This window comes from Phlebotomus papatasi, chromosome 2 (assembly GCF_024763615.1).
Source record: "Phlebotomus papatasi isolate M1 chromosome 2, Ppap_2.1, whole genome shotgun sequence".
Lineage (NCBI taxonomy): Eukaryota > Metazoa > Arthropoda > Insecta > Diptera > Psychodidae > Phlebotomus > Phlebotomus papatasi.
Genome location: NC_077223.1, coordinates 87,482,599 through 87,497,714, shown reverse-complemented (window position 1 = coordinate 87,497,714; position 15,116 = coordinate 87,482,599). Strand labels below are relative to the sequence as shown.

The following is a 15,116-nucleotide window of genomic DNA, read 5'->3' as shown; positions in this document are numbered from 1 at the left end:
GAAGTGCGCGCTACCTTCGAATGATTTACGCTTCGCAGAATTAATTTCTTTCAATGTGTTATAAATAATTTGGGCAATTCACTGAGAAAAAAGGATTAATTTTTGCGATTAACTTTTTTTCGTCATAACTTTAACACTTTTTGGGTGTAAAAATATATCAACATTTTTTAATGTTAATTTTACACCTTTTAAGGATAAAATCAACATGAAAGAAGGGCAACTTTAACCCATAATACACCTAAAAAGGGTAATCAATACTTTCGAATCAATACTGCAGGGTAAAATTAACATTTCCGAAATGTTATTTTGACTTTTTCGGATTTCTCTCAGTGTTATAATATTATATTTTAATAGCTAGTCCAAAGTCTCAAATTCTCAGAAAAGGGCTATGGGTGAAATCCATAAGGAACATAGGGAAAAACTTGTATTTTCCGAAGCTTGAGTCGTCCGAAGGTAACGCGCTTTCCCCTAATACTTTATAATTTTCTAATTTTGTTTAACGATAGTATGATAAGGGCAATATTTCATCCTTAAGATCTTTCAAATTTAGTGGTCCTAATTGATTTATAGAAATGGGTACTTTCAGTAAAACCGATAAACCTTTAATTTAAAAATTAAGCAAATTTTCCTTGCACAAGATCCTATAAAGAGATGTAACTTCTATAATTTCAAGCCCTACTCATATTACCCATTTTGGATTCACTTTAGAAACACTGAAACGTTAATTCACCTGCTGAAAGGATCCTTGGGAACGGGTATCCTAGCTATGCCAATGGCCTTCTACCATGCAGGTTACATTGTCGGTAGCGTTGGTACAATTCTGATTGGATTGCTGTGCACCTACTGCATTCATATGCTGATCAAAGTGGAATATGAGATGTGCAAGAGGAAGAAGGTAATTTACCAATTTAGTCCGATAGGAGAAACAAACACTAAAGACTGAGAATGGGAGAAATATTTCTCAATATAAATCAATTGTCATGCAAAGAATGTGCTATTTATAGAATTTCACAATAAATTCATGCCATATATTTCTCCCGCTGCAGACGAAATTGCACGTAAATTTAACGTTTAATCTCTCTGTCTCTCTAGGTTCCCAGCTTGAGTTATCCGGCTGTTGCTGAAGCCGCTCTCTCAGATGGTCCCGGATGGTGTCAGGCAATAGCACCACGGATTGTGTAAGTTCTTTTTTGTCATGCAGATTTATGTATGTCGCTACTATTCTTGACATTGTCGCCAAATCGTTGATCTCTGCCTAGTTTAACATTTGGGGAATGCCATACCAAACGAATTTAGCACCTCAAGTCGCTAATGAAACGTGTCAGTTTTTGCCCCAAAATTTCTGACCAATTCGCAAATTGATCGTCCCTGAGATAATGCTTGTTTGGAAAATTTATAGGGGGCTTATCACTAGCAACTGATAAGCCTCTATTCTGCAAAATTAGTTGAACTTATTCCTTATGAATAAATTAGAAAAATAATAATAATGCCTTCGGCACACCTTTTAGATCAGGAAAATTTCACGAAGCCGAAATTTGAATCCCTTTCTTTCTTACACGTTTTGCGTATATCTGTCTCATTTTTTCGCTCTCTAAATTCGATTGAGCTAAATTGAATTTGGTGTGATGTTCAAAAGAAGAAGAAGAGTGCGAAAGAATGAGATAGTCATATGCAAAATGTGTGAGGAAGAAAGTGATTCGAATTTCGACTTCATGAAATTTTCCTGACCAAAAAGGTGTGCTAGAGCCATAAAGATTTAATTTATAAGAGAAAGTACTCTCCCTTCGAACGTTCATGCCTTTGAATAATATGAATCTTCTTTTGTTTTGCTAAGGCTATATATTTCAATTGAACATTAGTTAGCTTATTATCAATAATTGATAATTATGTGCTTATAATGTCAAAGACTCTTAGGAAAAATTAAAGAAACTCACATTATTCGAAGGCATGAACGTTCGCAGGGAGAGTACTTTCCCCTATTGCATTTATGAATTTAAGCGGAACTGTTTAATTCTAATATCCTTCAGGCTAGGTTTGCAATCGCTCAACGAGATAGGTTATAAGTGCCATGAGTCAAACCCATTAGGAATATAGAAAAAAATTGAGTTGTCCGAAGCTTCAGTCGTCCGAAGGTATCGCGCTTTCTCTTATCTTTATCTCTTACAGAAAGCGTATTCCTCAATCGTTTTGGACAAGCTTAGATGCACTTAAATGAAAGGTTTTGAAATCCCGGAAAAATCTAGCAATTTTCATCTGATAATGATCCTGTAGTTTAGCGATATTAAAGTTGATTTTCAAAATTAAAAAAAAAATCATTTTTATCAAAAATTCTCTTAAAGTGCATATTTTGATCCCAAAATCGTAAATTTCCGGTTTTGGAATCAAATTAAGAATTTCTATGAAATATGTCTCTAAACGTGTAACTTGTATGCCTCTTTGCAAAAATCAGTTGTGTCCTTTCATCGTGCCATCGATCTTCATGACTTTGATCATTGTTTGCGGCATTAATTTAACTGGTCCAAAAATAAAAAAAGCATACCTCTGTCTCACGATATGACATCGAAGCGGTTCATCTTTCTATTAATAAAACACGCACGCAATACAAATTGCTGAATTCCTCTCGTACGATTGGGCTGTTAATTCATAAAAGCCACACAAATTGGCGAGGGTGAAAAAGATTCAATGAATGGAGAGTCAAGGCATTTAATACAATTAAATGTCATACACGCAGATCGCGCAAAATTTGCGTTTTCCTCAATCAATTAGCCAAAAACACCAAATCAGCTATTGCGACATCGATTTGAATTGCAACTGATGATTATTGTTTTGCAGGCACGTGATCAATACATTTCTGCTGATCTATCAATTGGGCACTTGCTGTGTCTATGTGGTGTTTGTGTCGTCAAACATAAAGTCCATCGTTGATTACTATACTGAAGAGAAGACCGATGTGAGACTGTACATGCTGATCATTCTTCTACCTCTGATTCTCATCAATTGGGTGAGAAACCTTAAATACCTGGCACCCTTCTCGACGATCGCCAACTTCATCACATTGATCTCCTTTGGCATTATTCTCTACTACATCTTCAGAGAGCCTATTTCATTTGATGGACTCGTGCCAGTGGGGAAACTGAGGGATTTTCCACTCTTCTTCGGAACAGTCCTCTTTGCACTGGAAGCCATCGGAGTGGTAAGCATTTTCTTCTGTTTGATTTTTGTTTATCTATTATATCTATTAACTCCTCAGTATGTACTAAACTAGCATTAAATACTTGTTCGCTGAGAGAAATCCGAAAAAGTTAAACATAACATTCCAAAAATGCAAATTTTACCCTGCAAGATTGATCCAAAATCGGTGTAAATATTACCCTTTTTAGGTGTATTTAGGGTTACAATTTCCCTTTTTCATGTTAATTTTACTCTTAAAAAGGTGTACAATTAACATTAAAAAATGTTGATATATTTTTACACCTAAAAGGTGTTAAAATTACGAGGAAAAAAAGTTAATCGTACTCTCTTTTTCTTCTCAGTGTTCTAAAACAGTTTAAAACTTTTAGTACAAGTACCAACAAAAAGCCACGTCCCTAACAAAAATTTTATTTAATTCTTTAAATATATATCTCACGAAATTAGTAAATGGAAATATTTTTACTTTATAATATGCTTTTATAATGCTCTATTTTAATTTCGAAAATTGTTTGGTACATGATTGTACTAAAACTGTAAGTCAAGAGTCAGTTTTATGGTGCTATTCAAATGAAATATGAATAGAGGACATCTTTCTCCTTAACATTTTTTTTAGTGCATGACTGTTCTCAAGATTTTCTACATAATTGGGATTTCTTTGTATTGATTCATGTCACGACTGTTTGGTGGTTTTAGAACACGGCAAAGTCTGGGAAAACAGTCGAGCCAGCAATCGACTCAAATAAAAGTCGATAATGCAAAAGCACTTCAGAACAATCATGTGCTAAAAAAATATTTAAAAAGATATTTTTTTTATATATTTTTCATTAAGTAGCACCATTAATTTTGAAAATGTCCTACACTTTATTTTCTCTAACAAAGAACTTTCTAAAAATAAGAGAATAGCAGTTTCATCGTATTAACTATGATTTTACTTAGTTAATTTAATTATTTCTCTTTTAATTTCATAAAATTGAAAATTTTTATTAATCGAACCACCGCTATTAAAATTTTTGAAATATAGGGAAAGTGACCATGCTTGATACGATCCAAGCTTGATAATAACTATTTTTTTCCTATGTTAATCAATAGTTATGACTCATCGCAATATATTTCAATAGCTGGTGCTAAGCCTCACATTTCCTATAAAAATTAGGATCCTAGCTCTTTTTTCCTAGTTTCAGGAAGCAAAAATCAAAAATAGGTCCAAAACTGTAATTTCGATACATGATATTTCATAAGTATTTCTTAATTAATGTCGCTGTTCACGAAAACTACTATCATAGGCACATAGAGGGGTCATCAGTACTAATATTTATGTAAAAATATTTTTACTTGGTGGACACTGTTTTTGTGGGTGGTAACAAATTCATAAATTCTACTTGTGTCCATCCTATATTTTAAGAAGGGTCCATGAATGATAATTTAAAAGTGGTAACTCTATCGTTAGATGTGATTCTTTCATAATTACACCTATTGTAATCCTCCAATTTTATCGACAATTGACATAGCCTTCAACCCTGTTGCGTGAATTTTAAGGTTGCAGAGTGACATTTTTATGGACTCAAAGTGAAAAAAATGGTTTTCGCTAGCGCCCTAATGTCATAAAAACATGGCTTAGAAAAATTACATAAAAGTGATTTTAAAACTAATAACCAGTCTTACAAACGACTTAAGCAGATAGATTAGAGTTCCGTCTAAATATTGATGTGCAATTTTTTGTATCCGGTGAATTTTTTGCAGTGAATATGGGCCTCCGAATTGTCGAATCAATTATTATACAGGAAGGCCCCGGACCCAACTTGTATAAAAATCGCCACTGAATTTCCATTTTCTTCTTGAGGAAAATCTAAGGATTTCCAAGAACTATTTGAGGTTGGATTATGAACCTAATAAGTGAGACATTTTTTTGTCATAGTGGAAGAATCGCTTCGGTTTGTGTGTTAATCAGAAAATAATCACAAACCTTGGACATCATTTTACAGTATCAAGCATGGTCACTTTCCCCTACTAACTTTGTAAAAAGAATTCTCAGAGTGGAAGGGCACTTATACCTATATAATTAAACTAATAAAACTATTCATTTGTATTTTGAATTATAAAAAATAAAAATACATTTTCTTAAATATCATAGTCTAATACAGAACAAATTAGATAAAATAGAATTTAGAGGTCCTGGAAAAATATTCCTTTGTTACTGTAACAAAAATCGTCGGTAGTTATATCTTTCAACTCACGTAGTTTGTACTAAAAATACTTTTATTTAATATGAATTTAGTAATCGTTTGTTTTTCTTTTAATAAGTCCAATATTAACATATAATGCTCCAAATAATGATAAAGACTTCTGTTTAGGTTGGTTTAGTACATTCATGTACTAAAAATTTATTCTTTTTTTTAATATTTCTTATGTGGGATTTTTTCTTAAGGGATTTATTATTGTCGAGTGTTGGATAAAATAATATTACAGTCGAGTTCCTCAAATTTGAACGACGGTTGAGTTCAAAATGTAAAATTTGAGGTTATGTAAAGAAAGTTTTGTGTGAAGTCTGAATTAGAACTATTCTTCTCTGGTGTTTCCTCGATATTATCTTATTATACTCACTTCCGCAACAAATTCCATTTCTTTCACAATAAATTACATTTATATATTCTCTAAAATTATCTTTCTTAAATTTGGGAAAGTGCATTTCACGTGAATTCCGTTACGTTTTTATATATTGTTCAAATTTGAGGAATTCTACTGCATTTCTTTTCATTAGTACACAATCTAGCATTTCTTAAGTAAACTTGTACTAAAATATTATTCGCCGAATTTGATGAAAATTCCTGACATTTAATACATAAGAAAAAACGATTTTATAACGAAATGAAAATTTAGGTATTTAGTACATAAAAAGTGTATATTTAGTTTTTTTTAAATATATATATGAAGAAAGTTTTTAAAAATTACAAACACTCACCGGTGTTATTTCACTTGTACTAAAAAGTCCTGGATCCACATTTTTTTCCAAAATTCCTAATCCTAATTATTATTACTTCAAAAACACGAATCTAATATCCCTGATATATTAAATTTACTTTAGTACATGAATGTTCTAATTTACTTTTAAAATCTTCAAATAGTTACAATGCAATAAATGTATAATTAATTAATTAATTTTTAATGCCTAATAAAACTATTTTTTCCTTCAGATTCTTCCGTTGGAGAATGAAATGAAGACGCCGAAATCTTTTGGTGGCCCAATTGGTGTCCTTAATAAGGCTATGATAGTCATTGTATCACTCTACGTGGGAATGGGTCTCTTCGGCTACATGAACTACGGATCAGATGTTCTGGGTTCAATCACACTCAACTTGCCTCCAGATGAGATGTAAGGCTTTCTAATGCTAAATATATTTCAAAGAAATCTAAAGTTGTCTTTACCTTTGCAGCCTTGGTCAGTGCGTTAAGGGTATGCTGGCTTTTGCTATCTATATCACCCATGGTCTTGCTTGCTACGTGGCCATTGATATCACTTGGAATGAATACCTTTTCAAGAGATTCACCAATAGTCCTCGAAAAGTCTTCTGGGAATATGTGACACGAACAATGCTCGTACTTGTTACTTGTAAGTATACGGAATTTTTTATTGATATTAAAATGATTCCAAAGCTCATGTTCGCAATGTCATGGAGGTAATTTCTCTTTGAAATAGTGGATTTTTTTAACCGCAATAATTTGTTTACCTGCCGAGACATGCACGTGTATAACAACCAACTAAAAATTGCGGCCATTTGATTAAATGGATTAAACACAAACAAATGAAGCATCATTAACGTTTTTTTGATAAAGTGTTTTTGAGCTTTTTCGGCTCATGGTGTAACTTTGCATTGTTCTTTTTAACACCTGGAATTTCAAGGTTAAACTTACTGTCCCAGAAAAAAATATGTGATTTATTGTTGACTGTAAATAAACTAGTATAGACTGGTTTTGAATTCTAAAGTCTTGTTCTGTTAATCAACATATTAGACAGCGATAGTCCTTATTCATCAATCTTTTTCTTAAATGGCTTAACGTTGGCAAATGTTTGATAAATATTTTCTTAAATTGTGTTTAAACTGCTGACAGAATGACAATAAAGTGATGACAAGATCAGAAATTGTTGAATGAATCGTTAAGATTGTCACGATAATTTAAAAGCCCGTAATCAATCCAATTTAATAAAATTTACCTATAACAATAAAAGTTTAATTAGACATTGGAAAAATTTATAGATAAGCCAAGTTTTCTAGTATTCCTCCAGTCCACTATAAAGGGTATTTTGTATTCTATCGAATAGGAATTATTAGAATAGAATATTTTTCTTGAACATAAATTTTCGATTTCTAATTATTCTACCAAGATTTTATTGTAAAACTGTTCTGAGTAAGATAGTGGCGATGCCTAACCTATCCCAATTTCGTCTCGCAATTTTCTGTCTAAAGGTGTAAGGGAACTTCTTGATCAGCTTTAGAATTAAAGAAAACTTTAGGAATTTGACAGTTCCATTCAGCTGCTTTATTGTGCAGTTCGATAACTTCAGTGTCAAGGCTTAAATAAATTTGATACGTTAAAATTTAAAATATTTATTGAAGAATACCGTAGATGTGAGTGACTGCACCCCTCACTCGCTTCTCCCTTCCTCGGAAGCTTTGCTTTAATTCTAAAACTTAAGAATGGTCTAAAATTCATCATTAAGTGCTAGAATTAAGAAAAAGGTTACGAGGATCAGGGCTGCAAAGTTAGCCGTATCTACCGTACCATCAGTCTTTGAAGTTTTAAAGCTTAAAAATTTATCTCAGAATTTAGAAAAGTCTCTTCTTAGTTAATTCTTAGATAAACAAATTAGAACATTAATTAATTGGCATTCCATCCTGTTCTTCTTTCTAAGCGTTTTCTTAATGATTATTATTTAAAAAAAGAGTCCCGGTCAAAATCCCGAACGCCAAAATCCCGAAAGCCAAAATCCCAAACGCCAAAATCTCGAAAACCAAAATCCCGAAAGCCAAAATCCCAAACGCCAAAATCCCGAAAACCAAAATCCCGAATGGGCCAAAATCCCGAATTCTTAAAAGTATCACAGCTACTCCCACGATTGTACCCGTGCTTGCTGGAGGCAAAGGGAAATCTTCTGTGTTTTAGGAAATTATTCTAAACATTTTCCTCCATATAATTTCATCCCTTTCAGGATTTTAAATAATCGGGATTTTGGCTTTCGGGATTTTGACTTTTGGGATTTTGGCTGCCACCGGTTTTAGCTAATAGGTTACCTAGGCGGACATTTCGCTCATTTACGAAAATATCATTGAATCATTCCTAATAACGGATTTTCAAGATCAAAGGCTTAAAGGGTTCTTTAAAGCGTAATTCTTAAACGCAGTATCAGCCCAAATCTTTAATGCGTTCAAATCCCGTATAGCTCAAAATCTCCAAAACCAAAATCCTGAAAGCCAAAAATGGTAAAAATCCTAAAAGGAGCAAAATTATATGGAGCATAATGGGTAGAATAATTTTCCAAAACACAAAAAAATCCCTTAATCTCCAACAAAAGCGGATTGGATGGGTTCAATCGTGGAAATAGCTATCACATCACATATTGAGAATTCGGAATTTTAGCTTTTCGAGATTTTGTCTTTTCGGAATTTTGGCTTTCGGGATTTTGGTTTTTGAGATTTTTGTTTATGGTATTTTGGTTCATTCGGGAGTTCAATCTATTCGGGATTTTGGCTTTAGGATTTTGTACTAACTCGGGATTTGATCTCTTTGGAATTTAAGCTTATCGAGGTTTTAACGTTCGGGATTTTGGTTTTCTGAATTTTGGCTTTAGAGTTTTTGGCTGTTCAGAATTTCAGCTCATTCGCGATTTTGACCTATTTGCGATTTTGTCTTTCTGAATTTAGGCCCACTCAAAATTTTGCCTCTTCAGAATTTAAACTTTTCGAGGTTTTGACGTTCGGGGTTTTGGCTTTTAAGATTTTTGTTTTCGGGATTTTAGCCCATTCGGGAATTCGATATATTCGGGATTTTGGCATTCGGAATTTGCACAAACTCGGGATTTGGTCTCTTCGGGATTTAAACTCTTCGAGGTATTGACGTCCGGGATTTTGGTTTTCTGAAATTTGGCTTTAGAGATTTTGGCTGTTCAGAATTTCAGATCATTCGCTATTTTAACTTTTTGGAATTTTGTCTTTCTGAATTTAAGCCCACTCAAAATTTTGCCTCTTCGGGATTTAAACTTTTCGAGGTTTTGACGTTCGGGGTTTTGGTTTTTAAGATTTTTGTTTTCGGGATTTTGGCCCATTCAGGAATTCGATCTATTCGGGATTTTGGCTTTCGGACTTTGCACAAACTCGGGATTTGGTCTCTTCGGGATTTAAGCTCTTCGAGGTATTGACGTTCTGGATTTTGTTTTTCTGTATTTTGCCTTTAGAGATTTTGGCTGTTCAGGAATTCAGCTCATTCACGATTTTGACCTATTCGCAATTTTGTCTTTCTGAATTTAAGCCCACTCAAAATTTTGCCTCTTCGGGATTTAAACTTTTCGAGGTTTTGACGTTCGGGATATTGGTTTTTCAAGAATTTGGTTTTTCAAGATTTTGGCCCATTCAGAATTTTGATCGAATCGGGATTTTGTCTTTTCGAGACTTTGGCTTTTAGGGATTTTGAAGTTCGGGATTTTGGCCTTTCTTTGGGATTCTGGCTTTCGAGTTTTTTTGTCGGAACCGGTCATGTCAAGTATTGAATCATTTAAAAATGATTAAATGAAACGCCCAAACAACTTTTTAGCTTGTTGGATAAATCTTGGAATTCCTGATAAGTCTGAATCGGTTCCAATCCGTTATCAAACGGTAATGAACTAATTATGAACGGATAAGTAATTTTATCCGCAAATAAATTGTATTTATTCTAAGACTTTCTTTGTGGCATTTTGAGTAATTTGTGATGCGAAAATACTTTTGAGATAAGCATCAAAGTCACGAGTTCGAAAATTTTAGAAAACATGGAATGCTTTCCCACCTCTTTATCAAGAATATTACCTACGTTTTAGAACTAAAATCGTAACTTCTATGTTTATTAATAATTAGTTTGTTCCATAATGTAACCTTTTCTTATTTTTCTTTCTTTTAGTCCTTTTGGCTGTTGCTATTCCCAATTTGGAGCTCTTCATCTCGCTGTTTGGTGCTTTGTGCCTCTCAGCACTTGGACTTGCATTCCCCGCCTTAATGCAGACAGCCTGCTACTGGTCAGAACGGAAAGGCCTAAACAAAGTTCTGATGGTGATGAAGAATATCGTGATTGCTTTAATTGGTGTAGTTGGTCTTGTTGTTGGCACTTACACGAGTATCTCAGATATTATTGCGACATTTTTCGAAGACGGAGGAGAAAATCATCACTAGACGTTTCAAAAATATACTCAGACTCATCCACCTAGACCTTCAATGGAGGATGAAAGTATTATCTGCACATTCCATTGCCGTATTTCAGTAAAACGCTATCTATTCTACAAAAAGAAAAAAAAAGAAAATAAGCAAACTTTTCTACGACATGATTCTAATCTAATACATAGAGTATTTCTTGACTTTGGCGCCTTTTAGTGGCGTTCAATGAAAAGAGATTTATCGTTATTCACATCGTTGTGATACAATATGATTTTATTTTACGTGAAAACAAGATTGTATGTTCCTACGAGAACATTTTTCTACTATAGTATTTGTAATGTTAAAAGAAAGCACTAACAAGTAGCATGATTTTCACTAAAGTTATAATATTACTACCGAAGAAATTGCGATATATAGATGATTTGTAGAAAAAAAATCTCCAAATAGAACTATAAAAAAAACTTTGATTCTGTTTTAGCTTTAATTATCTTGTAAGTGACATTTGGATTAATTGATGAACATTTCTCTCGTGGGGAAATTAACATGACAAGAAAATGATTAAATATCTTTTTTCTAAAAATGCAAAAGTGAAGATCATGGACATGTTTGGAGAGAGAAATGCATTAAATTAATGTCGACACTGTTTCAAGTGTCAACTAAATAGAATTTGCACTTTTATTTAAATTTGTCTCTTTCGAAACTCTCTTCCATGAGGAACAAATTGTAATATACGTTGACGATTGTGAACATTGAGGAATTTATCAGTGAGAAAAAAATAAAGAGTTATTTTTCGAAAATGGATGTGTTTTATTAATTATCACTTCCGTCACTCAAAAGAATTTGCAAAATCAATTTTGCCTTCTTATTCAGCTGATGCAGACCACTTAATAAATTATTCTTAATTAAAACCAAGGAGATTATTTACCTAAATAATCCTCATAAATGTCATTATTGGAAAGAATTTATCATAACTTTAATAATTTTCGCAAGAAGAATCATCAAAGTTAATTATCGCACTAAATATTCTTCAAAATTGTGTGCGGTTCTACGAACATTCCATCATTGTCATCATTGTTTCGCAGGCTTAGGACATCTAGGTCAGTATCCCTCGCTTGCCGATCTTCCGCCATTTCACGAAAGTATTTCCGGTCAATCCCAAGGAACTCCTAGGTAAGATCCTGAATTTGATTCAGCCACCTTTGTTGTAGGTCTTTCCGAAATCGTCAACTCGTCACAAAGCTTCAAAGCCCTTCCTTATAGTTTATAATTAACTAGAAAGCTTCGATCACAAACTATTTGAATGATTTAACTAATTTCTGATTAATTTCAAAGGGCATTGAATAAACGAGCAGTAAAAAGTCAAATTCGGTCAGCAAAAAATTCGAAATGATCAGTAAAAAATAAAAAAATGGTCAGTAAAAAAAATTAAAAAAATGGCAGTAAAAATTTTAAAAGGATTAGTAAAAAATTAAAAAAAGAGCAGTACTTTATTAAAAGCGGTCAGTTAAAAATGACAAATGGTCAGCAAAACATGCTCAGTAAAAAGTAAAAAGTGATTAGTAAAAAGTAAAACATGATCAGTAAGAAGTAAAAGATGATCAGTAAAAAACAAAAAAACGGTCAGTAAAACAAAAAAATATGGTCAGTAAAAATTAAAAATGAGCAGTAATAAATAAAAAGTGGTTAGCAACAAATTGAAAACGACCAAAGAAATATTCTAGATGATCAGTAAAAAAATAAAAAGTGATCAGCAAAGAATCAAAAATGAGCAGTAAAAAAATGGTCAGCAAAAAAACAAAAAGCTATCAGTAAAAAATAAAAAGGGGCCAGCAAAAAATTAAAAGTGATCAATAAAAAATAAAATATGGTCAGATTTCATTTATTACTGTTCACTTTTGATTTTTTACTGACCAATTTTTATTTTTTACTGCTCATTTTTAATTTTTTTCTGACCACTTTTTAATTTTTCAGTAGTCAATAAGAATATTTCTACTGATCATTTTTAATTTTTTGCTGACGCTGACCACTTTTTATTTTTTACTGCTAATTTTTAATTTTTAATGCTTTTTTATTTTGTTGCTCCTCATTTTTAATTTTTGCTGATCAACTGGAATATTTTTACTGTTCATTTTTAATTTTTTACTGGCCATATTTTCTTTTACTGACCATTTTTAATTTTCTGCTGATTAATTTTCAATTTTTTACTGATCAACTCCAATATAGGTATCTACTGATCAATTCGAAGTTTTTACTGACAAAATTTTACTTATTACTGACAAAATTGAAAATTTTTACTGATTATTTCAAATTATTTGCTGATCGAATTTAATTTTTTGCTGACCACTTTTGACTTTTTACTGACCATTTGTTTTCTGCCATTTTATAGTTCAATTTTTAAATGAATATTACATATTTTACATTAATTAAAAAATTATATAATTGTGTTCTGTTATTGATTACGTTTTTATATCACAATTTATTCACTTTAAATTACACTTATTCACTTATTTATTCACTTATAAATCACAAAGTTTTATTTATAAATTTTAAGAACATTTATTTTATTTATATTCACATGCTAAAGCTTTTGTTCTAATTTTTTTTATTGTTTTGATTCTTTGTTACAAATCGATTTAACTTATAATTCAATTTTCAATTTAAAATACGATACCTTTACTCAAGTTCTACATTATTAAGAAGCACTAGAAATTTCTTGATTGAACTCTCAATATTCACAACAACAGTACTTTCAAAATATACAACATATATTTATAAAAACGCATTAAACATTCACTAAAAACAATAGCAACAGAATATTTAAAATTAAGTTATTTAAGAACATTTCTATAGATCTTACAAGACTTGCTCATTTCAGAACATTAAGGTCTCAAATGATATCACCCTGATCTCTATGCTTTCTCGCATTTTTAAATTTGTTTTTCTAATCTACTTGAAGGATCTAAAAAAAACCTTGGTTCAGGAAATTCAGAAATTTAATTTTGCATCCAAAATTCGAACTAGTTTATCAACTTTTTTACGATTTTCATATCTTTAAAAATTATAGCATGTTGTAGAACTAAGCAGAAATTGGCTGTATAGGGTAAAGTGATACAAGTTGGACATATTGTTACAAGTTGGACAATTCGCCGGTACAAGTTGGACAGGGATTTTTTCTTGATAAATACAGTACCATTTTTTTAAGCACAAGGAATCAAATTATAAAACTAAAGCATTAAAAATATACGAACAAAAATGAAGTACTAAATTTATCAAAAAAAAATCCCTGTCCAACGTGTACCACTTTACCCTAATTGCAGTAGATATTTGCAAAAGTTCAGATAACTCTTTGGAAATTGCAAGAAGCTAACTAACTTTTCTGAGATTTTGAGATTTCAATGCATTAGAGAGAGAATTTTATAATATTTTCAAAATTTTATTCTTTTTAAATGCATGCCCAATTTTGTTTGATGAAAAGGGGCACAAAATAGATTTATTATTCGTATTTTCGTGATGGAAAAGGACTATTTCAAGCAAATTAATCCATTCTGATTCTTATTCCAGGATAATTTGTCCATCATTTAGAATTACACAGAGCTAACTCGAGATAAAGATATTTTGAAGGGAAAATAGAAATGAAATTAATTGTTTTTGTTCAGACATTAAATTGAGATATTTACACCAAATTGAGTCTTTTATGCTGCCTCCCGAAAAATTGCTCAGATCGTTCAGATTGAATTGGCCCCTTGTAATTTCCAAAGAGCGAGATGTAGGTAGAACTGGTACTAAATTAGACTGGAGCCGTCTTTAGTCCAGTTTATCTTAGACGAAATATTAAGCAAGGCCCCACGAGAAAACATTCTCAAATTCACTAAAATGTTTATTATTCTAATCTCAGTTTTTTCACAAAGTACCTATACCTAAAGATGCCTTATACGGGTTTCAGTGCTAAGACTTAACTGTATGGCTTAGTGTCCCTAATTTCTTACCACACAAGATTTTGAAAAAAATTCTGATTTTAAAATAAATATTAAGGACAAAATGATCCATTAAATTTTGAAAGACCGCTAAAATTACTTGTTCTTTATAGTTTGAAGATGTTCGGGAACTAGACTAAACCTCCAGTCTGAAACTCGCATTAGAACATAAGAAAAGAGCACCAGCGATCGGCAGTGTTTCTCGGATCGTCAGGTTATTACCATATTGTTGCACCAATTCAAATTCATTTTTAAAAATTATTAGCTACTTTTTACCATTTAACTCTCACAAGAGTGCAATGCATTAGCTTAGATTTAATTTATATAATCAATTTTCTGTGAGACATCTGATTAAATTCGTGACGATCCGAGGTACAGGGTACATAGTTGTAATTACACCTATTTTTTATTAAGTTATTATAAAAATGTAAAATTCAAATGCACAGACATAGTTAAATGGATCACTAATATACCGATTAGTATACACAAAAATACCAAATGGCATTTTGAGGCTTATATATTTTCAACTAAATATCGGGCATATCTCTTAACA

The 15,116-nt window shown here is 31.9% G+C and overlaps 1 protein-coding gene across 1 annotated transcript in view; it reads left to right on the top strand.

The window, feature by feature from the left end:
- Positions 1–11,386, top strand: part of LOC129804909 (proton-coupled amino acid transporter-like protein CG1139) — a 39,753-nt gene extending 28,367 nt beyond the window's left edge. The window contains exons 3-8 of the mRNA XM_055852679.1: positions 709–895; positions 1,093–1,178; positions 2,833–3,193; positions 6,384–6,562; positions 6,624–6,799; positions 10,339–11,386. Of these exons, the coding sequence (XP_055708654.1) occupies positions 709–895; positions 1,093–1,178; positions 2,833–3,193; positions 6,384–6,562; positions 6,624–6,799; positions 10,339–10,607 (1,258 nt within the window). The 3' untranslated portion in view covers positions 10,608–11,386. The remainder of the gene's footprint in view (positions 1–708; positions 896–1,092; positions 1,179–2,832; positions 3,194–6,383; positions 6,563–6,623; positions 6,800–10,338) is intronic.
- The last annotated feature ends 3,730 nt before the right edge of the window (positions 11,387–15,116 follow it).